At 44.6% G+C, this 22,829-nt stretch overlaps 1 protein-coding gene across 1 annotated transcript; it reads left to right on the top strand.

The window, feature by feature from the left end:
- Positions 1-5,459: 5,459 nt before the first annotated feature.
- On the top strand, positions 5,460-9,436 carry TCHHL1 (trichohyalin like 1). Its single transcript, XM_033093586.1, is given in 2 exon segments — positions 5,460-5,609; positions 6,093-9,436. Coding segments are annotated over 2 exon segments (2,835 nt in total). The 5' UTR covers positions 5,460-5,471; the 3' UTR covers positions 8,790-9,436.
- The last annotated feature ends 13,393 nt before the right edge of the window (positions 9,437-22,829 follow it).

The raw sequence follows: 22,829 nt of genomic DNA, 5'->3' as shown, positions 1-22,829 counted from the left end.
ATTTATCCTGGTTCTGCCTGGGAATTGGTGTAAACTCTGGTGTTAGCATCTGTCAGTGCCCTTAGTGGGATGAGAATACAGGGGAAGGTCAAGGGAAAGGAGTCTCATCTCATGTATTATTGTGGGGTGAGTGTAGTGAGATCTCCATTCCAGGCAGTGGCTCATTTTCTCATAAACATTTGAATTCACATACAACTCACCACCATGAGGATTATTTTATTTTTGAACCTTCCTTGTCTGCTATATAAGTCCATGTCACTCCTCCCATTAGCATTACTTGGACCCTATTTCTTAGAAAATAATACCCTCACTTTATTATGTTACGAGTACATATACCTCTCTCTTTCCCTGGAGCACCTTACAAACTGCCCTCACATGAGCTTTCCTAGGTGGGTCCTGACCAAGTCAATCCTCAGGTTTCACCTCTAACCATGACTGGGGAAGGATGGGTAGACGTGGGAGAGGCAGACAAGTTTCAGACCATCATGCCACAAGTGCCATCATCAGAGAAGTACAGAATTTACGAGAACAGCAGCATCTAACTCTGTTGAGTACGGTCAGGAAAAGATTTCCCCAGGAAGCTGATGCTTAATCTGAAACCTGAGAAAAGGTAGGAAGTGAGCCTGGCTAAGAGGAAAAGAAAGATCTTTCCAGGCAGAGTGATTCATATTCAAAGACTCATGTTTAAAGGTGAGAGAGCACCGTGGGTTCAAGGAAGTCCAAATTAAAGTCCTTAGAATACCAGGAGATAAGGAGAGAGATGAGGCCAGAGAGGTTATGAGGGCCTGGTAAGCCATATTCAGCTTACCTTGAGGGCAACAAAAAATTATTGTCATTTTAAGTAGGGGACTTATTAACAAGATTGATAGTTTATGAGGATCACTCTGGTTGCAATGTGGAGAATGAGTTGCAGAGGGTCAAGATGGAAGCAGAGCGAACATTAGGACGGTATTACAGTCTTCCCTGTGAGAAACAATGATAGCCCGAGCTAGGATAATGGAAGTGGGGATAAAGAAAAGTGGGTATATTTGAGACCTATTCGAGAATTAAAATCAATAAGAGTTGGTGATATATTGAAGAGATGATGGAGAGGAGGAGAGTTTTGTCTCATTTAATCTCTTAGAGTTTTTAACTTCTCTTCTGCTTCCTGAATTATATCTATTTCCTCTGAGGTCAGTTTGTCTATTTATCTTGTTCTTTCTCTTTCATGCTGCTGATTTATTCATGTGCCTAAATATTCTTTACAGCGATAAAAAGATCTGAGTTTCTTCTGATTTGCATAAATAGGTCTGCTTTCACACCAACACGCTTCCCTGAATGGGAACTTGTGGCAGGATGGAGAAGTCTGTCCATTTGCAAGAAAATGGCTGTCAGTCTGCAGATCTAACCTCCCACTCCGTCCCACCCCCCAATTCCATATGGAGAAGGTTTTCCTGGAGTATGAAATCTATACTAGATGCCTTATTAGTCAAAGAATACTGACCAAGCAACTAGTGTAGTCCAGATACTCTTTCAGCTTCTGAGGATAAAGCAGAAATGAGAGAGAGAGAGTCCTGCCTTCAGTGAATTTACATTTAGCATTTCTAAGAAGTTTGTTCAATTTCTGTAGGGACGAGCCATTGGTGTTTTTCTAGGAAGACTAGGCAATATATGCCCATATACCTATGCTCTGTGCTCTAGGTGAAAGAGGGAATGACCGCTGAAACAGAAGTTCCTGACACAAACTTTCAATTGGCTTCCCTGTTTGAAGACCACTTCTCACTCCCACTGTGGTTATGCCTGCTAATGCCGAGTCCAGAGCTTCTACAGATTCTGATGGTCAGGTTTGCTTTCACCTCCACGGTTCCCTCATAACACATCCCGGACTGTGTCTTTCTCCACTTGTTTCTACCATAAACATTCTACCATCCCCTTTTCACCTGCCATACATTCATTAAAACTTAGTTGTGATGCTCCTCCAGTTCTGATCGTAATTCTAGTTGAATTTTTTCTTTTTGTATATTTTTATTCTAGAGGATTCCAGGAGAACAGTAAGAATATACATTTGCTTGGTCCATCATCATCCAGAACAAACTCCTACTACTTTTATGATAAGTAAAAAAGATAATGAAATCATAACTAGAAGCTGAAGTCTTCTTTTTTGCTTACCAAATTTTCCAGTACTATAGAAAATCGTCAAAAATTGCTTTATTAGCCATCTTTTCCAAAGTAGCCATCGTATGGGTTTTATTTGGAGCCTTCATTCGAGACTTGGGTTGTGGCCCTTGAAGAAAAAGAGGCTCTTAAGTATAGTTCTATATAAATCAACTTCTTTTCACTACTCTTTGTCTTCACTATCCCTATATGAAGTTAGAGGGAGAGGACATCACAGAGGGACCATTAAAGCGATATTTTTGGAAGGAGAAGGAGAAGGAAGAGCAATCAGGGTCTTTTCTTTCGTAATGGTAGAGTTGCTTGTGGTTTATTGTACAACAGGCTAAATAATTCTTTGAACACTAGATGGAGAGCCATCTCCTTCCTCTTCCTGCGATCTCTTTGAGTCACTACCCACCCAGAAGTATGGGTGATTAGTTAACGGTCTTGAGTAAGCACTGAAAAAAATACAAATGCCTGTAAAAGAGCTAAGGAGCCAGCCCTCCCATTGTTCAAAGACCAGGCAAGAGTCCACCCTTGACTTTCTAAATAGAAACTGTAACCTAAAATCGTAGACATTTAGAGTTGGAAGAGTTCTGCACCCTTCACTGTAAGCCACTCTAGTCTTCCCTCTTGCTGTGGCCAGACTCCTCCTACAACCTAGTCAAGAGATTGTGATTCAGCTTCTTTTTGAACAGTGCTAGTGACGGGAATCTCATTACTGTAGGAGCAACCCATCCCATTGTCAGACAGCTCTACTCCTTGAAATGTTCTTAATGGAAACTCAAGCTTGCTTATTAGAAAGTTTCAACCATTGATTCTAGCTCTATCCTCTGGCATTACACAGAATAAGGAAGTCAAGATAATGGAGAGACCATGGGCTCAGAGACATATTCCTGAGACATTTCAACTCTGAATCCTGGTGTTGCCATTTACTGGGTATGTGACCATAGGCAAGTTACTTAAGAGCTAAAAGCCTTAAGTCCCTTAGCTTTTAAAAGAGCATAATAACTACCTAAAAGGGCTATGAGGATTAAATAAGACAGCACTTGCAAGCTCCTGACGTGTCAGAAGTGTTGAGTGAACACTCGCTCCTTTCTCTTCCTACTCCACTCCACATCCCCATGAAAACCCTTCAAATATTTGAAAACAGCTATTACATCTCCCCTGAGTCTTTCTTTTCAAGCCAGTCTTGAACATACTCAGTTTCCTTCCATCATTTCTCAAGAGACCAGCCCATCAGTTCCAGACAGGGAGTCATTACTCAACTTTGAATACCCCAGTGCCTGGCATAATCTCGGAGAAATAGTTGGTACCCAGGGGATGTTGTCTGATCAGAATTAAAGGGACCTTTCCATGCCAATCCCAATTCTCAGGAGAAGTCTTCTCCTTTTTAGAGGAATGCTGAGAAATTTTTTTATAGGCAGAAACTATCAACATGGATTTTGCCCCCAACATTCGGTTTCCTTATACTTGCTTTGGTTATCAGCAAGCTCAGAACAAGGTCTTACATCCTTTTACAAGCAGGCAGGAATGTATTAAAACATACTCTATTCTCTTTTTAAATATCTCAAAACACAAAAACAACTGAATCTAATTCTCCTGTTACTTAATTTTTATTTTTTTTTTCCAGAGGGACCCAGATCTGGGAGGGAATAAAAACATTTGCCAGTTTAGCATCTCAGGCTCACTCCTACCTGTCCTCAGCTTGATGGTTTCTTTCCTCTTCACAGAAAGAGCACAGTAATACAGATGCTCGTGTCTAATCCCCTTGGATTATAAAAGTGACTTTAAAGAGCACATATCAATCACATTTTTAAATAGCACACCTTCAGTGAGCAAAATTCGGCACACCCAGCAAGAGATTTATTTTCTACCTTTGCCTCTGGGCAAGGAGAGCAAAGCATTGACACACCTGAAGCAACTGGTATCCCTACTTTTGTCACATGCCTACATGGGGCCTCTATTTTTAAACACATGATTGGCACCCATCTTTCCGGCTGGATCAAATACAGTCCATCCTGTGAGCAGAGAGAGGAATCAGATGACTTCTGAGGTCTCTGCCAGCCCTGTGATTTGTCAAACAGAAATGTAATTGTGTCCTTAAGTTAAAAAAAAAAAAAAAGCCAACACCACCCCAATGATCCCTCAAGAGTATAACCAGCAAAAGTCAGTAAATGAACCAAGATACCCCCTTCTCATTCCTCTAAGAGAGCCTGAGCCAAGACTTAACTGAAGCTGCCCAAAGAACGAAATAAAAATAAGACAAGCAGGCAGTAGGGCAAGGGGGGGATGGGTTAGTGGTGATGAATCAGGGCTTTAGACCCGGAGGGTGTCTCCTCCCAAACTGTGCAATTAGAGACTCCATAAAAGGTTTGGGCGCCTGCCATCAGCTCACTGCCTGCGGGCCCTGCATCCTGCATCCCACATCCCACTCGCTCTCACTCAGAACAAGGTAAGTCTCACAGACCTCGCTGCCTGAGTACACTGAGGATCTCAGCTGCTGCTTTGCTTATCTGTAAGATTCCATGCGGATTTCAGAGGAAACACACGCTAAGTCGACCACTGTTACCGATACTGAACTGGGAGCTCCAGCCACCCAAATGCATCCTTTGCTTCTGGAATTCTTCGGTCATTTTCTTTTTTTAAAAATACAAACTGTATGACAGAGGCATGAATACTATTTAACAACATACAGAACTCAGACCTACACTCAGATGAAAATACATTTAAATGATGGGTATTGACTGAGGGGTCTGAACTCTATTTATTTGTTTTACCCTAAGTTCACTGAGCCTTGTCTTCTTGGTAAAAAAAAAAAAAAAAGTTTCCTTGGTCTGCCTTCATAGTGGTTGATTTCCTTGGCATTGCTCTTTCTTCTACCAGCTTTGCTGCCTTCAAAAGCCACACTCTCCTAAGCTGAGAAGTTAGACTGTGCCGAGGTGGGGGGAAAAAACGGGTGGACACCCCCAGGTGAGGCTGGAGGATTAGTCCCACTCTTTTGGCTTTCTTTGTGCATGTCAGTACTTAATTTGAGTTCTTTTTCCACCCTCCTTTTATAATAAAGCTTTCTCTCAACGTATGAGTGTCACTGTTTTCCAAAGGGTGGGGTGAAGAGGGTCTAATACTAGATCTGATCTCGCCACATTATCTGGTCCAAAACCAGATCGGCCCTGAAGTTCAGATACAATATTTTAGGAGATAGAATAGAGCAGATGGTGCCGGTGGAGCTGGGGGAGGGACAGAAAGAAGGATGATCTTGTTACCTCCTTCCTGAAGGACCCCTCCTGGGAAATGAGCTTTGTTTGTCCTTCTCACAGTCTCCTGAGTTTGTCACCATGCCTCGGCTCCTGGGAGATGTCCTCTGTGTAATCGAGACATTCCACAAGTATGCCAGGGAGGACGGTGAGGAGGCGATGCTGACCAGCAAGGACCTGAAACGGCTCGTCCAGGACGAGTTTGGGGATGTGCTCCAGGTGAGGACTCACAGAGCTGTGTGAATTCTTCCCCACACACCCTCTCTCTGTATTCCAAGCAGGATGGGCACCAGTGATACCTGCCCATTTCACACCTGGCTACCAGCTCTCAGCACTCACTGATTTTGAACAACTTTTGTCAGTCTCAGTCCCCCACTCTATGCAAATGCTTAGCTCATCTTACAGAGGAAAATGAGGTTTCCTTACCACGGGGACAATCGCTTCAGCAAAGTGGGCTTTTGGGAGGGGTTGTGAGCCAGGAGGCGTCTATACGCAGCTCGCAAGCGATGTAAATGTTCCCTCTTCGCCATAGCTCTCTCATGAAAAATGGCATCCAAAATTAACAAATTCTTACTGTTTGGGGAAATTTCACTAGTTCCCGAGGAATAGGGTTGAAAAATGAGTACGCTTGGGAGACACGAAGACACTGGAGACACTTGACCCTGTGTAAATCGACTGATTTGTCACTGTGTTTTCATGCAGCCACATGTCATTCATGCTGTGGAGAGCAACTTGAATCTTCTGGATATTGACAGTGATGGCACTATCGGTTTTGACAAATTTGTTCTTGCAATCTTCCACTTGTTGGACCTCTGCTATCTTGACATACAATCATTACTAAATTCAGAACCAGGACAAGTATCTGAACCAGAAGAGAAGCCAGATGACATGGGCCTTCAGGCAACCGGAAGAACTGGCCAAGGGACAGAAGGAACTCCACCCGCTCAAGACAACATAGTTCTTCCTTCAGGAAAAGTGTCATCAGCTCAGCTCAGCTCTGAGGAAAGGGGGTGCAACAGGGTGGACCCACGGCGAGACACCAAGACTCACAAACTGCCCGGGGAAGCATCCGGGCACAGTGACCCTGAGAACCAGACCCTGGAAGGAGCTGAGCAGAGCCAGGAAGTGACCCAAGATGTACCAGCAACAGGAGCCAAAGGGGCCCAAATTGAGACAAATAAGCAGAAAGCTGGATCAGAACAGATTGGCAGTCCCACAAAGGGGGAGGGGCAAGATGAGGAGATTCCCAGGGAAGGAGATGACCCAGCCTGGGAGCAAAGTGCTGCTGAGACAAGAGACCAGTTTGGAGAACAGGAAGGGAAATTGGGAACCCAAACTTTTCCATCAGAAGAAACAACTCAGAGACCACCTGACGAGCAGGAAGTTGCAGCAGAAAGGGGTGTTCAGGAACTTTCTAACACACGAGAACAACCACTACAAGGAAAAGATAAACCCAGTTCAGCACGTGCTGACCTGCCAGCACAAGCTGCTGCCTGGAAACCATTGCAGACCCAGAAATCAAACGGTCCTGAGGATGGTAGCAGAACAGCCAAGACTGGAGAACCAGGAAAAGATGCTGACCGGACAGCACCTGAGACAGAGAATCCAGCTGACCCAGAAGACGATGGTAGGACATCTGACATCCCTGAATCCCCAACAGAAGAAAAAGAACATGAAACAAAGGACCTGTCCATGCAAGGTGATAGCAGAAATGTTTCAGAAACACCTGATGTTCGAACTGAAAGGAAAGACGGGAGAAGCCCTGACGCCCATGGAACAAAAGGGCAGGAAGAGAGTGAGAGAAAGACTCAGCCACCAGCCCTGGAAGACAAAACCCAGGGCGGGAAGTGTCAGGAACTCCAGGAACCACGCAAAGGAAGGGATGCTGAACAAGTTCCTAAGACACAAGAGTTAAGCTCGGAAGGAGGAGCTCAGAATCATGCTGAAGCAGAAGGAGCCGTCGCTGCAGGAGACAAGGCAGGAGAAGCTGAGGAAGGCGCAGCAGAAGCCCCCGGGGGCAGCAGCAGTGACCCTGCAGCAGAAGGAACACCTGGGGCAAGAGGAAGAATGTGGCAGATGGCTCCGCGGGAGAACCAGTCTAGAGGAGGAAATAAGAGGGCCACCAAGACTCACGATCAGCCACTCAAGGAGGGTGATCGTCACCAGGGAGGCGCTCCTGAGCCGACAGTCACACAGAGTGATAAAGGGTCTCCTGAAACCCGCAACAGCCTGACTCCAGAGGACGGTGACTGCAGCTCAGAGACAAGTGACCTGCCTGTGCAAGGGGACTCCCAGCGTCAAGTAGACCCACTCAGAGAGTCTGTGCAAGGAAGTCACCGTAAAACCCCAGACACCCAGAAGCAGGTAGCACTGGGTGGGCGAAACAGAACTCAGAAGGCAGTGGTGCCAACAGTCGCTGGCAGAGAGGATAAGCCGCTCTCGGAGGAACAGGAACAGCTCGACGGAGAAGAGCACAGGAGTCGGGGCTCAGAGACCAGAGGCCCTGGCCCAGCTGTGGAGCCCACTGGACACCCAGGGGCACAGGAGTCCACGGTGGGAGGTGAAGACAGAAAGTCCCCAGAGACAGAGACCCCAGGTGCCCTGAGTGCAGACGTCACTGACCAGCTTTACGGAATGCAGCTCCTTACAAAGGAAGACAGCAAGGAAGAGCTCAAGGTCCAGCACCCAGGTACCGATGAGGAAGATGGGGCACCAGAGCCCCAGGAGGCTCTAGTAAAAAGTCTAGATGAGGACCGTCCAGCCTCTCCCGAGACACTCCTTGAAACAGAGGAACCTGCCACCTTGGAGGAGGAGGATGAAAGCCCCCCAGAGCTGGCAGGAGGTGACGACCAACAAAATCCAGCCAAGAAGGGACGTGATTCTTCAGTCCCAGAGTCAGCGCTTGAAGAGAGGACTCAGAGGGACCAGGAACCCTGCTGTGCAGAGAGGGGCACAGTCCCTTCCAGTCCGCTGTACGAGTACCTGCAGGAGATGCTCCTGCGACAGACAGGCAGAACGGCAGGGCAACGTCAAACTCAAGGTCAGACAGCCAGGGCATCCAGCCCAGAGCTCCGCAAGGACCAGCTCACCACTGACACCTCTGATTGTTCTGTCTTTTCCGATGACAGCTAAGCATTACGACAGCACACCAGGGAACCTCTGCCTGGTGAGGGTCCTCTGACACACAGCAAACATCAGCTCCCCAGGCCTTGGAAGGAAAGCAGGACCACCCTCAGAGAGGAAGCAGAGCCCCAAAGGGACGGGAGTGCCATGAAGCAACCAGCCCTTACAGGTACCCCAGAAGTTCCAAGATACTTTGTACACTTGAACATGCCCCAGACTCCTTCCGTCCTGATCACCCTCTACACTCACCTCAGATGCAGATTAATAATCCTTTAGATTCCCTTCCTAAATTGCTACAAGAGCAAAATATCAAGTATTCAGCAGTGGGAGCTACCACCAAACACAGGTCACACCAAACAAACATCTTACCGTACAATGTTACTTCCAAGTGCTAAAATGGACTTTCTCCTGAGACGATTTCCCACAAGTTACCTGTCACTAAAGATGGAAAAATCCCTTCCATATCTGTAACAGATGCCAATTTCCTCAACTATTCATTGGTTTTTCATAATGTGGCAAATTGGAGGAACGAGACTTCACAAAACTTATAATCATAAATTATTATTCCTTCGCAGATGCAGAGAGTTTTGCTTCATGACATTTCCTACAGATCGCAAGTTTATCCCCAAATTGTATCTCTCAAAATCATCTCAGATAGTACCATAACTTAAGATAATTGTGACTTTCTAGCACCCAATTAAAGTAGATTCAAGACTCTATGCTCATGCCCAGGTGCAAGTAATCGATGCCATTGGTTCATTCGTTCATTCATTCAACAAACTTTTATTAAATATTAGCCCTTTCATAGTTTCTGGCTCAAATAAGAAATCAGAATAATTATAAAGGAGAAAGAGGATACAAATCTGAAGCACGCTTGATTCCATAAGAAGCTCTTGTAACCAACATCCACTAAGTAAGTCTACGAAATGTTTACCCACATAGTTTGCTGAGGGCACTGTATTAAAATTAACAATTAAATAACCTGATGATCAATATCTTGTGTTGAGTCATTTTTTTTCCCTTCATTTTCCATCCAGCCTTAAAGACATTGATCAGAAACAAAAACTACCTTAGTGATTTGTGTTTTCTTAAAAGAACTACGAGTATAATTAAAGGATGATGCTCTCAGAGCTTAGTAATGACCCAGGAAAGGAATAAAATAGTTATCACATAATGTTTCCTGAAGCCAAAATACTCCGCCTACCCCTGCATTCTGCCTTCTAGGCTCAATTTTCTTCCACCTCAACTCACATCTCTTCCAGAATCTAAAATAATTCTCTATTTCCTACCCCTCCAACATTTTCAGCCCTTTTCATTCTACTTACAAACATGAATGAATATCCCTCTCTAAAAAAAAAAAAGAGAGAGAAAGAAAAGAAAAGAAATTCTCTTAAATGAGCAAGAGACATGAGACAATTCACAAAAAAATAAATATATGTACTAGAGCATAAACTAAACATCTCTTTTGGCAAGAAACTTGGCAATATATGTCAGCGACCATAAAAGTGACAAAGGTCATTAACAATGAATTCACAGAAAAAGCTATACAGATGACCAATAAATATATGAAATCTTTACTAGACTTTTAGAAAATGCAAATTAAATATCATCGTTTCACTTATCAAAGTAGTAAAAGTTGTTTGTTTGTTTGTTTGTTTTTAATAATGAGATTCAGAGCATGGGGAAACAGAAACTGAAATCCAGCTGACAGGTGTATAAATGAGTACAACCTTCCCAGAAAGCAATGCAATAACATGCATAAAAATATTGTAAAGTTTTCTGAGGTAGCATTATAAGGAAATAATCAGGGATGTGCATAAAGATTCACCTGCAAAGATAGTCGTCATTAGTCAAATTAAAGACAGAAAAACCAAAAATAACCTAAATGTCCACCATTACAAGAATAGTTAACTAAATTATAGTTACTAGATACTGTGAAATGCCAAAAACCATTAGAAATCATGAGGCAAGATATTATTTAATGAAACGAGGAAGGACTGTAAGGTACCAAGCTTTGAAGGACCAAATGGTAGGTAGAGTATGATTGCATTTCAAGATGGATAAATAGGCAAAGTATGAGGGCAAAAATCTCAAAAGTAGTTATATCTAAGTAGGGCAAGTATAAATGACATTTACTTCCTGTGTGAGATTGCTTTCATTTTCCAACTTTTTATAATGAAAATGTGATACATTCGCAACCAGAAAAATAAATGCTATTTTTAAAAACTAATTATAACCTTTAATTCTAGCCACAAGAAATACTCTCAAATAGAAAAAAAAAAATCTCTTCACAAAGATGTTCACAACACCATTATTTATAATAATAAAAAACACAGAAAATCAAATTTCTAATAACAGGGAGTAGGTTATGAAAATTAATAAATATTCCCTTGATGGTTTTTATATAGTCTCTAAAATGTGCACTTATGAAGCACATGCACAAAACTCCTTATGTGGAAAAGCAAGATATCATTCTGTGCTTACAGCATACCGACTATACACACACATATATACACCCTTGAATGACATGAGTTTGAATTGCATGTGTCCACTTACGCACAGATTTTTTTTTCAATAAATACATACAGTACTGTAAACGTATTTTGTCTTCCTTATGATTTTCTTAATAACATTTTCTTTTCTCTAGCTTACTTTATTGTAAGAATTCAGTATATAATAGATATAACTTACAAAATATGTGTTAATCACATTATTCACGCTATTGGTAAGGTTTCTGGTCAATAGTGGACGAGTATTAGTAGTTAAGTTCTGGGGGAGTCAAAAGTTATACCCAGATTTTGACCATGCTGGCAGTCAGCTCCCACTAACCTCCGGCCGTTCAAGGGTCATATATATGTAATACGGATCCTTCACGTTCCCTGAAATGCGTTTCCACTTCCTTTCTACCTGTCAATCACACGGGCCCTTCCCTCTGCCAGGAAGCTCCGTGATCCTTTAATTGCTGGGTCATTCACAGCCTGCACCGCCCCGGATTAATTCCTTAGACTTACTGGCTAGTATTACTCGCTAATTGTTCTTTGAGTGTTATTTCTCTCACTCAATAGGTTATAAGCCACTGCAGAGAAGTACTTTTGCTTATATTTGAATGCCCCACATATCCTTGAGCAAGTTACTCAGCATCTGCCAGTGTAAAATCGCATTATAATAACTCACAGGACAATGAGAATGAGCCGATAACTTGTCCTCTAGTCACACAACAGGCTGCTTAGCAATGAGACCAAAAGAACCACAGCCACACTCAGCGATGCGGAAGAACTTCATGAGCGTGATGTTGAGCAAAATAAAGCCGCACACAACAGAATTCATACTGAACGACTGCATTTACATCAAGTTCCAACAGAAAAAAAAACAAATCTATGTTGTTAGACGTCAGGAGAATGGTACCACCGGAGAGGAGGGCGAGTACGGGCAAGAGAGGGACTTCTGGGGAACGGGTTACTGTTCTGTTTCTCGATTCAGTCGTGGTTATATGGGAGTGTCTATTTTGTGATCATTCCTCAGACTGTACACTTAGGATTTGGATGTTCTATTTCAATTACAAAGTTTGTTTAAAATGAATAAGTGGAATAATATACATGAAAGTGCCCAGCAAGCTGCCTGGCATTAATAAGTGCTTGATACATACATATGTGTTTCCTATTTACCGTTGGGCCTAGAGTCATACAAAATCCATGGGAAGCACTTCATTTATCCGTAAATTCAACAACAGATCATCAGCTAAACTTACAGGATATACAGTGATGAACAAAGCAGACATAATTCTTGACCTCATACAACATACAGTCTGATGAAGAGCATTTAAAAAATGAACACGAAAACAATGCATAATTACAAACTGTGACAGTGCTGTGAGAAAAAACCACTGGGACACTTGACTTCACTTGAATGCTCATAGATGACCGCTCTGAGGAAGTGCCACATCTTCACAGCTGATTACTGAATAGGATGGCAAGGTTGGCGGGGTCAACCCTTGGGGATCAATGTCCCACAAATCTCTTGAAGGTGTGTCTAGATTTTTCAAGGAACATCACTCCTACTAGTTATTACGGCAAAGGTGAATAAAAACGCAGGCTCTGCCCTCAGCATGCCAGGAGAGAAATATGTAGGTGAAGAAATGAACAATAAAGGCAGCATGGAGCCATGGTTAAGAACTTGGGCTCGGGAGTCAGGCTGGGCCCAGGTTATCACAGTCCTAGCACTTCCGCTCACTTACAGTGCATCCTGGGCAAATTACTATCCTCTTTGTGCTTCCGGTTGTATTGTCGTTAAAAACGTTGCATAAAATCTCAAGAAGTTCACCAATGAATCCTGGACATAGATTAGGAACGCCTCTGTGGGCATTCCAGCTTCAGAAGAAGAGGTCGGCCGGTAGTCGATACAAAGGCTGAGTGAGACCCAGAGAAGGGGAGTGACTTGCCCAAGGTCACTTAGCCCCTGTTGGGAAGGGCAGCCTCGTGCATGCAGTCCTTGACCTCTGCTCTGCCACATAAGAACGGGCCTAGGGCCCACAAAACACTTCCTTACTATGAGATAAACAGGCCACACTGCCTGGAATGTTCCAGGCTTATCACCTTCTGTGGGAATATCTTTCTCTGTTTCAGACTCCGTGGGGACTCCTTTGCCCTGCTAAAGCCTGAGCATCCTATGGCATGTGGCCCACTGCTGTATCTGTGCCCTGCAGGGAAGAGACAGGGTCCTTCATTCTGCCGCACGAGAGGCGTGCACGCAGGGCTCGGCCACTGTCCTCCGGAGCCCTGCCCAGCTCCTTCCGGATCTTTACTGTCGGCCCAGGCACATCGTGATACATCAGCTTACTTCACTGTTCCATCCCCAGGAGAACATTCAGGGTTGGGGCCCAGGAGTCTAAACGGGACATAAACCAAAAGACTTAACAGTCTGAAGAAAAGAGCTCTCAAAGGCCACCTTTTGCTTCCTGCCCAGTGTCCCCCACCCTAGGAGGTGCCATGCTGAGTCACTGTCAGCACCTGAGTGCTGCCACGGGGTGTGACACATGCATTGAAGGTGCCGGTGGCTGAATAGTGGCCCTTGATCAAAGCCGTCAGAGAGGGCAGGTGGAGGCCAGTCCCCCAGGGCCGATCAGAGGCACCTCTGCTTACATCTCATGCCGTCCCACCCACCCCGCGGGGCCACATGAAAGTGCCCGCTCCTTTCCACGTTCCTGACCCTGACTACACAGAGTGCCGTAGACAAGGGTTCTCATTAGAGAAAGCTCGGCCTTGTGTCTCATCTCCATGCAGAGACGCGTGGTCTTTTATCCGGGTGAGAAGACGGCTCTGCGCCCCAATTTTCATCCACTCTTCTGGTCTGTGGAGTCTGAAGACCACGTCCACCAGCTCGCTGTGCTCGTCGAGGGGGCCAGCCTCCCACTCGTGTGGGGCGCGGTGTGCACAGACCACCCCGCTCCTCAGACAGTCCACGTTCTGTCCCAGCCCCGCGCGAGATCACGGGAGGGCCACACAAAGGGACCACACGCATCCACGCTTCAGAATTGCCCTCTCGGAGCCACGTTGGAAAGTCACGTGCCCAAGCCTTTTATACCCATTAAGGAACAACGCCCCGTTCACCGCCTCAGTTTTTGTCAAGACCACGCAAAGCAGACGTGCAATTCACCACCGGTTCGGCTGTCAAAACGCTGCTGAGAATTTTGTCCGGTTCATCATGAGGTGCCCGCCCTTATAAAGTCCCATGGGAGATGCTCCTTTTAGGATTCAATTCTAACAAATGCTGCCTCCCTCATAAAAAGAATGATGTCTTACTTTCTGATCATGAGGGCCATGTAAGTGATGGTTTCTTTTCTTTTCTTTTCTTTTTATTGGGGAATAGTCTGTTTCTCTAGGGTCCATCGGGTCCAAATCGTTGTCCTTCAATGTAGTTGTGGAGGGCGCAGCTCACTGGCCCAGGTGGGGATTGAACCGGCAACCCTGTTGTTCAGAGCTCGCGCCCTAACCAGCTGAGCCCTCCAGCCGCCCCACTGATGGGTTTTCTTTTGGGAAACCGCTGCCAGAAAGTTTGAAGTGTAATGACAGCAGTGGTGTTCACCCTTATGCTTGGTGTGTTTGCATTCTCCTTTTTCCTAGTTCTAATTTCCTTTTTTTTTAATTTTTTTTTTTACTGGTTTATTGTCTATGTGTTTTATTGTCAGCAGCTTCACATCTACCCAGCACCCTTTCAAGTGTTAAGTCATTCAGAAGAATAAAATCTGATCTCTACATCCAAGCAGTACACGATATAATTGAAGAGACAAGACGTCCTCATGAAACAACTGGGGAATGTGCAGGTAAGGGATGAAAGCGTCGTCATTCGGCTCTGCCAGGGGCCTCAGGACAGGCCGAGCTGGGCACGGCACCGACAGTGGCGGGAGTGGGGGAACTGCTTAAAGGGTGAAATTACGGTCCTTAGAGTCGCTGATCTATTTACTTAACAAATATTTGCTGTGTGCCATTGCCTGGTAGGCATTTCTAGGTGTTGGGAATAGAGCCCTGAACAAAGCAGACAAAGTGCCTACCCTCATGGAGCCTCCCTCCTAGGGGAGAAAATAGAAAATAAACAAACCAGCAACTATCTGTCAGATGGATCAATGTTGGGGAGAGTAAAAAGCAGAGTGAGGGGGTCGGGAGGGAGGCAGGGGAGGTGGGAGTGGTGCCATCTAAGAGAGGCAGGTCAGATGACACGGAGGGCCATCTGCCCCAAGTGGGGAAAGGAGCCCGGTGATGGTTGCTAGGGGAATGGCATCCAGTGGAGCGGATGGCACACGTTACCCGGAACGAGCATGTCTAGCACATTCTAGGCACACCGAGGACGTTGTGGCAGCACAGAGTGAGTGACGATGAGGCCAGAGGCAGTGCAGACTCAATCACGTCTCCAGGGAAGGCCACTAAGAGAAGAGGGGTTTCCTGGAGCGGGGAGCTCGGCTGGTTCCGCTCAGGATAAAGGGAACGCCATGAACAATGGCTCAGAGGCAGGGGCGAGCGGAGGAGAGCACGGTGCCTGGACAGCCGAGTATGAAGTCAGTCAGGTTCCAGATGTGGGCAGACATGAGAGAAGCCGAGATGGTGAGGCAGAGCCTGTGATGAAGTCTCAACACACCAGCCACAAGCCTTCCTCCGGGCTTTCCAGGGAGCACTGGGGCGGGGCAGCAACCCTAGCACCGCCCATGCCACGGGGACCCACTGTGGGCCCCACCCCAGGCAGTATATTGACGAAAGAGGGAAACGGGTAGAAAGAAAATAGAGTGATTTGATGGAAAGACAGAATTCTTCCATACGTGTCTAGGGGCAGAAGTTGCCTGAACGAGCAATTAAGATCCCAAGGACTTCAGGGCTGTTCCAGAAACCTCCAGGAAATACCACAGACATTTTCCCTGCCCTCTATAAACCACTGAAGGAGAAACTGTGGGAGGTTTCAGAGCCAACACTGAGGCTGACTGACAACTTCCAACTAACGGGGTCTCCATGAAAATGAAGGAAGTTTTCGTTCACGTCTTCACAATAAAGAATAAGAAAGGAATAAACTATTCAGTTTAATAACTTAGAAAATTAAGACACAAAACAGACTTAAGAAAAGCAGGAAGAAGGAAAATATAAAGATACAAGTAGACATTCATGACTAGAAAACAGAATAGCCCTGTAACTGATTGATAAACGAAAGAATCCAAGATATCTGGAAAATCAATTAAAATGATTAAGAAAGAAGAAAACATGATATGCATATGCTGAAACAAAAAATATTTCGCTATAAATACAGAAGGAGAAAATTGTAACAACTCTATTCTTAGAAAGACAGAAAAAGGCAAAGAAAGCCAGAAAAGGGCAGCGGGGAGAGACAGAGAAAGGGAGGGAGGGAAAACTAAAAAAAGTGCAGAAAAAATGGATGACTTTTCTAGGAAAACTGATTCTTAAACAAGGTATAACCATAGGAAAAAAAGTAAGAAGGCTGTCAAAAAGCTCTCTCTCAAAACCTTAGGTCAGACAGTTTCACAGGTAAATATCTTCACACATTCATGGAACAAATAATTCCTACACTATTTAAACCATATCAGAGAATACAAATATAGAGAAAGCTTTATAATTTTTTTCAAAGGTGCTATAAGCCCAATATAAAAATCCCAAAGTCCCCACAAAAATATTCAGACCAGTCCCATTTATAAACTCAGATACAAGCCAAGGACAGTTTCCCTTTGTATGTGGACGTCACGGGAGAGTAATACATGCCGTACACGTACAGTTCACCTCAGAAGGGCCACAGTCCACCAGGGAAGACCCAGTCGTACAGCTCATCCTTGAACTTGGCAGAGGAGAAAACTGTGTGATCATCTCTATGGAGATGGAGACTTTTTTTACTATGTTATTTTTTTTATTTAAAATAGTGAAAGGAAATTTTATCTAAAATCAACAACTGGCATCATGCTACAGAGACACATAGCGTGCCATTAAAGTTAGGAAATCCTTCTCATTCCACGAGTATTTACAGAGCACCTACTGTGTGGTGGGCAGTGACACGGCACAGGCCACAGAATGATGGAAGAAACAGCTCTGCAGCTTAGAATCCCATGAGGATCACCATGAATTAGAAAGGAGAAGAGCTATGCGGGAAAGAGCAGGTGCCACAAAACAGAAAAACAAGGAGAACAAAATTCAACTGGGAAAGAGGGTAAGAGAGAGCCTGTCTGAGGAAGTGCCATAAGAACAAGGGGTTTGCCCCAATACAGGGAGATCAGAAAAGAAAGAAATTAAGTACTTGAATTAGAAAGGAAGAGGCAAAATGATCATTATTCAAGATACTATAACATAATATATACCAGGGGTGCCAAATAAATGTGTACAAGTGGACACTTTGGTCAATGTTGCTCAAGCAGTAGTTCGCCGTAATCGGAAGTGTCTGGACGCTGATGGGAACCACTTTGAGCACCTCTTGTCATTGCAGAAGTCAAACGTGATGTGTATTCATCTTTTGTTATTGGTAATATATATTGAGTATTACAATTTTAACACAATTTTCCTTTCTTAAAATGTGTATACATATTTTTGGCACCCTCTCTGTATACAAGACACCATAACATAATATATATACCATAACATATATAAATATATGTATGTGATGGATATATATAATATATAATACCAAAATATATATATGATACCATAACATAATAAACATATGGTGTGTGTGTATATATATACCATAAAGTATGTATACATATATATAATATATAATGGAATATAATATATATATATATATTTATATGTACAGAATCCCAGGGGATGCCTGAAACCGCAGATAGTATCAAATTATATGTACCTAATGTTTTTTCCTATATATACATACCTATGATAAAGTGTAATTTATAAGTTAGGCACAGTAAGAGATTAACAATAACTAATACTAAAATACAATAATTATAACAATATACTGTAATAAAAATTATATAAATGTGGTTTTTCTCTCTCTCTACAAATATCTTATTGTAATCATCCCCCACTTGCAGTAAATGGCGGGGTGTCACTCATTTTTGGGGACTCTTTGCTGAAGTCCGTTCAGGTTCAGTGCTTTCTGGTGCAACATGTCACTGTCAATCAGAACACGTTTTCTGTTTGTGTCTTCCACCCACAAATCTAAGGTCTTTTCCACCTAACTGAGCACTTACCACACACTGTGGCTGTAATTTTCAGAGTTGAGGTGCGAGAGCAAAACTAGCACGAACTTCTTTTTCCTTCACAATTTCAGGGATGGACGATTCATTCTGACCACAGATCTCAGTACCCTCTGCATACGATCTTTTTCTACCTTGTTATAAATCACAATATCGCGCCTCTTCAGAGGCCTCATCTCCAATCCAGTCACATTCTGAGGTATTGGGGGCTAGGGCTTCAACACGAGAATCAAGTCCGTAACAACTCCAATGACGTGCTCTTTCCACGGGGGAACCCTACTACCATGTTTCCCTGAAAATAAGACCTAGCTGGACAATCAGCTCTAATGCGTCTTTTGGAGCAAAAATTAATATTAAGACCGAGTCTTACTTTACTGTAAGATCAGGTCTTATATAATAATATAATATAATATAATACAATATAATATAATATAATAAATATAAGATACCGGGTCTTATTTTACTATAATATAAGACCCGGTCTTATATTAATTTTTGCGCCAAAAGATGCATTAGAGTGATTGTCCCGCTAGGTCTTATTTTCAGGGAAACAGGGTAGTTAGGCTAACTACACTAGACCACAAACTGTGGGGGTGACTACCTTATTTTCCACGCAACTCCCCTACATCTAGCCAATGGCAGGCATGCATTCAATAGATATTGTTACTCTAATGAATGAATCCTAACTTCTCTCCCTCTTGTGCTTAACCCTCCTCCAGCAGCTCCACTGAGTCTGTTTTTCCCCCCACAGTACAGGTGGTCAGATTGCTCCTTAAGAAGCCACCTAGGAAAAAAACAGTATTGGACCCACGTGGACCTCAGAACTTCATGCCTGGGGCTTGTGCGCCACCTAGTGGTGGCTGCCTGCAATGTCCCAAGTAGGTCCAACTTTAGGCAATAGGAAATTTGATGAGAAAAGGACTGCCCTTCACTGCGGTGTCCCTGAGCTGACAGTGAGAAGTTACATCCTGTGTTCCCTCTTGGAATGTCCAGGGGACAAAAGATTCTCCCCTGCTCATGCACATCTGTAACCCAGGTTGTAAGGCGGAGAGTGTTGCACAGTTCTGAAACCCAGGTCCTTTATGGACCGATAGGTGGTGTTCCTACTGCATTTCCTTTGTTCTAAGACACTGAATTGTAAGAGGTACCATTGATTAAAAAGAGGCATTTCTGTTAGGGGGTAATGGGGCACACTACATTAAATGTGCATTTCAATTTTAAGACACATCGGAATTTCAGAAATGTTCTGCCATGAGAATAAATAGGTCTTAGAATGGGGCTTTCATTTTCAAAATCTCCTGGATAGGAAGGGTGGGATCCACTACAGAGTCTCCCTGTTCATTCCAGCACCTGTGATTCTGTACATAATCATATCCAGCTCTGGAGAGCAAAGATTTCAAAAGTCACTACAGAGAGGAGTTCCCATGCCAGGCACCCAGCTGGGAAACGAAGAAAGATCCCATAGGGAAGGGAAAACCAAGATGGAAGCGAGAGGTGGCTCGTTTGCTAATAACCACAGCTGTAGACAGGATTGGCTACCAACCCCTGCCCTGCAGCCTGGTAAGCTTGGAGCTAGAAGTGGGTACCCCTTCCCACCCCACGCTCTGCAACAGGCTCAGGGATGTGCATTAAAAGGGAGGGCGTTTTACGATAACAATAAAACAGTTCTTTGGAGTGGAATTGCCGAGAAAGGTGTCTTGACATGAGTTCAGGGTAGAAGGCAAGACCCAAAGGGGGCACACAAGTGATAACAGATGATTGATAAACTGTTATCATGAAAAGAGGAGACTGGGTTGTTCCAAGAGGGAAGAGAGAGAGAACAGGGAGGAGTCCACAGCAGGTGGAAGGCTGTGTGAGGATGATGGAGCCCTGCCCAGGACCCTCACATCTAAAAACTACTACAGATGCTTGTGTGAGTGGTTTTTTTATGGAAATCTAAGGAAAGGCTAACTTATTTGTATCAAGGAGGCAGAAAGCCAATGCAGGTAGGAGGCGGCCATGAGAATATGAGCCCCAGGGATGTACCAAGATCACCCAGGAGGCGTGGGATTTCCACTGGCCGAGATTTAGTACGGGGATGGTTCCAGCTAAATGTACTCAGTCTTAGGAGTCAGACTCTAGCTGACCTGGGCAATACACATCATGGGCTTTTGTAAACTCTCATCCTCCTGAACTCTACCCCTTTCAGCCAAGCTGAGCTGTCCACTGACCAAGCCCCTAACAGCACCAACACAGCACAGAATAGCACCGCTGGCATTAACCGATAGGCAGGGCTAGGACCCCCCACACTGCTTCCATTCTGTTCCAGGTCCTCCTATCGGCTGACATTCAGCGTGAGGTCTTCGTTGCAAACCTGCCGGTCCCTTAGACATGGTGGGGCGTATTCCTCACTTAGCTCTGACCCCAGCAGTTCCTACCTCAACCCACATTCAACCCTCTGACTCATCCTCTTAAGTACCTAGTGTAGCTGGAACCACCTTATCTTGAAGGAGATCTAATCCTCGAGACCCCCATGAAGAGAAGGCAGTTATGACTATATATGTGTATATAAGTCACACCAAAGATTCCCATGGTGGCCTCTGGGACCCCTACCGCATAATCCCCTGGGTGTGAACCGCATTAAAGAGAAGATATGCGACCTCCTGAATTAGACTCTCTGAGTCTGGAGCCCAAGGATTTGAATCATGAACATGTTCCCAAGGGAAGCATCACACGCACTAAAGTCTGAGAACCACCCTGAACGAATGCAAATTACTTTCGTGTCGACACTTCACCGTGAGGGTCTGGGTGCTCCCCGCCAACTGTAAACTCTGATGACACAGATGCCAACTGTACCGTGCAGCCATGAAAAATGACACGGAAGGTCTTTTAAGTAAAATGTGGATGTTTACAGATGCACAGAACACAAATCAGGAAGAACGTACACTGAAAAATTAACCTGGATGCTAAAACTGTGCTTTCTTTCCTTCCTTCTTTCCTTCCTCCCTCCCTCCCTTTCTATCTGCAGTCTCTACATTTTTGCCACGTGTACACAAGTTCATGTGTATAAAACATGATCCCTGTGGGAACAGGAAGCCCCAACTCCCTAGAAGGGGATCTGCTGCTGGCAGGTTCTCAATAAGTACATGTCGAATAAATGCATAATAAAGGAAATTAACGTTTAAAGATATAATCCAAATATGACCCGATGTAACCTACCTTGAACGCGATTCCTAATACCAGTTTACTGCAATATAAATAAATGTCTTCCGCAGAGGGCACTCGCTTTATGCAGGGTGAGATTGCCAAGTTAGCCTTACACGGTGATAAGCTAACGGTGCAAAGCTAACTTGGCAAACTTATATACGGAGGGCTGAGTCTTTAAATTAACACCTTTCAATTTATGCGGTAATGTGCGTAGCATTTAACATTCATCATTTCATCTGAGCTCTGTAAAACCCCTTTGTCTGCAAAACCATGAGAGCAGGTACTCAGAAGCACAGCTACGACATGGCAGGTGAGAGGTGCCCAGTAATTCACAGGGGGAAGTGCTCCCAAGACAGCCAGGTGTAACACTGAGGACTCGGGATGCTGACACAGCCACGAGCAGAGTGCCCTGATCCTGAGACTCAGAGGGGAAGTATGACGCCTCAGCACCCAGCACAATGAAAAAAGTACATCGCAGGCTCCATAACTCTGTGTTCGATTTGCAAGACTTGCTGAGACAAGACTCAGGGTTGAGATGCAAGAGGGAGGTGCATACTCTTGTCGAAAATAAAATAAACGGAGCTGTGAGGAGGGCCGGGGTGCAGAGCTGGGCCATGCTAAGGCTGCATGAACTCCTCTGACTGAGGACGGGCGACCGCTAGGGGGCGCCGGGGTGCAGACAGAGGAGGGAGGGGCCCGATGCGATGCTAGAACGTGCTAGAGCCTTCCTTGCGCAGATGGAGAGTACACAGGCGCATTCCTGAAGCAGATCACATCAGAGCACCCGTGGACTCGGACAAGAAAAGGCTTTGCACCAACTCCACGTCTGCCCCTTTTTGGCTTTGCGAGGTTTCTTTCAACTCTTTCGAGCCCTGAAAAAAATGGAACAAAAATTTAAGTTTGCTATATCTAAATTCTTATTATAATTTCTAATAAGATCATTTTTCTATTTCTTTCTAGTTATGTCTATAAAGTATAAAATGGTTCAAAGATAGATAAATAGACAGATGATAGATAAAAAGGGCTCGTTGGACTCATGGTGCACGGTGATGAGTACTTTTCCCAGCAGACTGAGGGTGTAAGGCCTCACAGGATGCCTCTAATCCCACAAGTTCCTCGTTAGCTGAGAAATCTGAAGTGAACGAGGTGTGTCTGCCCCACTCTCCCACCTCTAGCTTTCCACGAGGCAACTGCAGCCCCTGCAGCTTCCCCCACAGCTGAAGTCAGGGGCTGCTGCCTTCTGGGATTGTGGGCAGTGAAGGTGGGGAGGGAATGAGGTACGCTGACAGCACTTCCCTCTGGCTGCTTCTGGGGCAGGCCTTCCGGGCATTTTTTACAGCCCTCAAATATCTGTGACAACAGGTGGTGCTCACAGCTCTAAATCAGAGCTCTGGCTACTGAGGTGTCCAAGCTCAGGAAATCAAGCGGAATTAAATCAT

Source organism: Rhinolophus ferrumequinum, chromosome 22 (genome assembly GCF_004115265.2).
Source record: "Rhinolophus ferrumequinum isolate MPI-CBG mRhiFer1 chromosome 22, mRhiFer1_v1.p, whole genome shotgun sequence".
Classification (NCBI taxonomy): domain Eukaryota; kingdom Metazoa; phylum Chordata; class Mammalia; order Chiroptera; family Rhinolophidae; genus Rhinolophus; species Rhinolophus ferrumequinum.
Note: the sequence above shows the minus strand (reverse complement) of the source record. Positions and strands in the feature narration are given on the sequence as shown.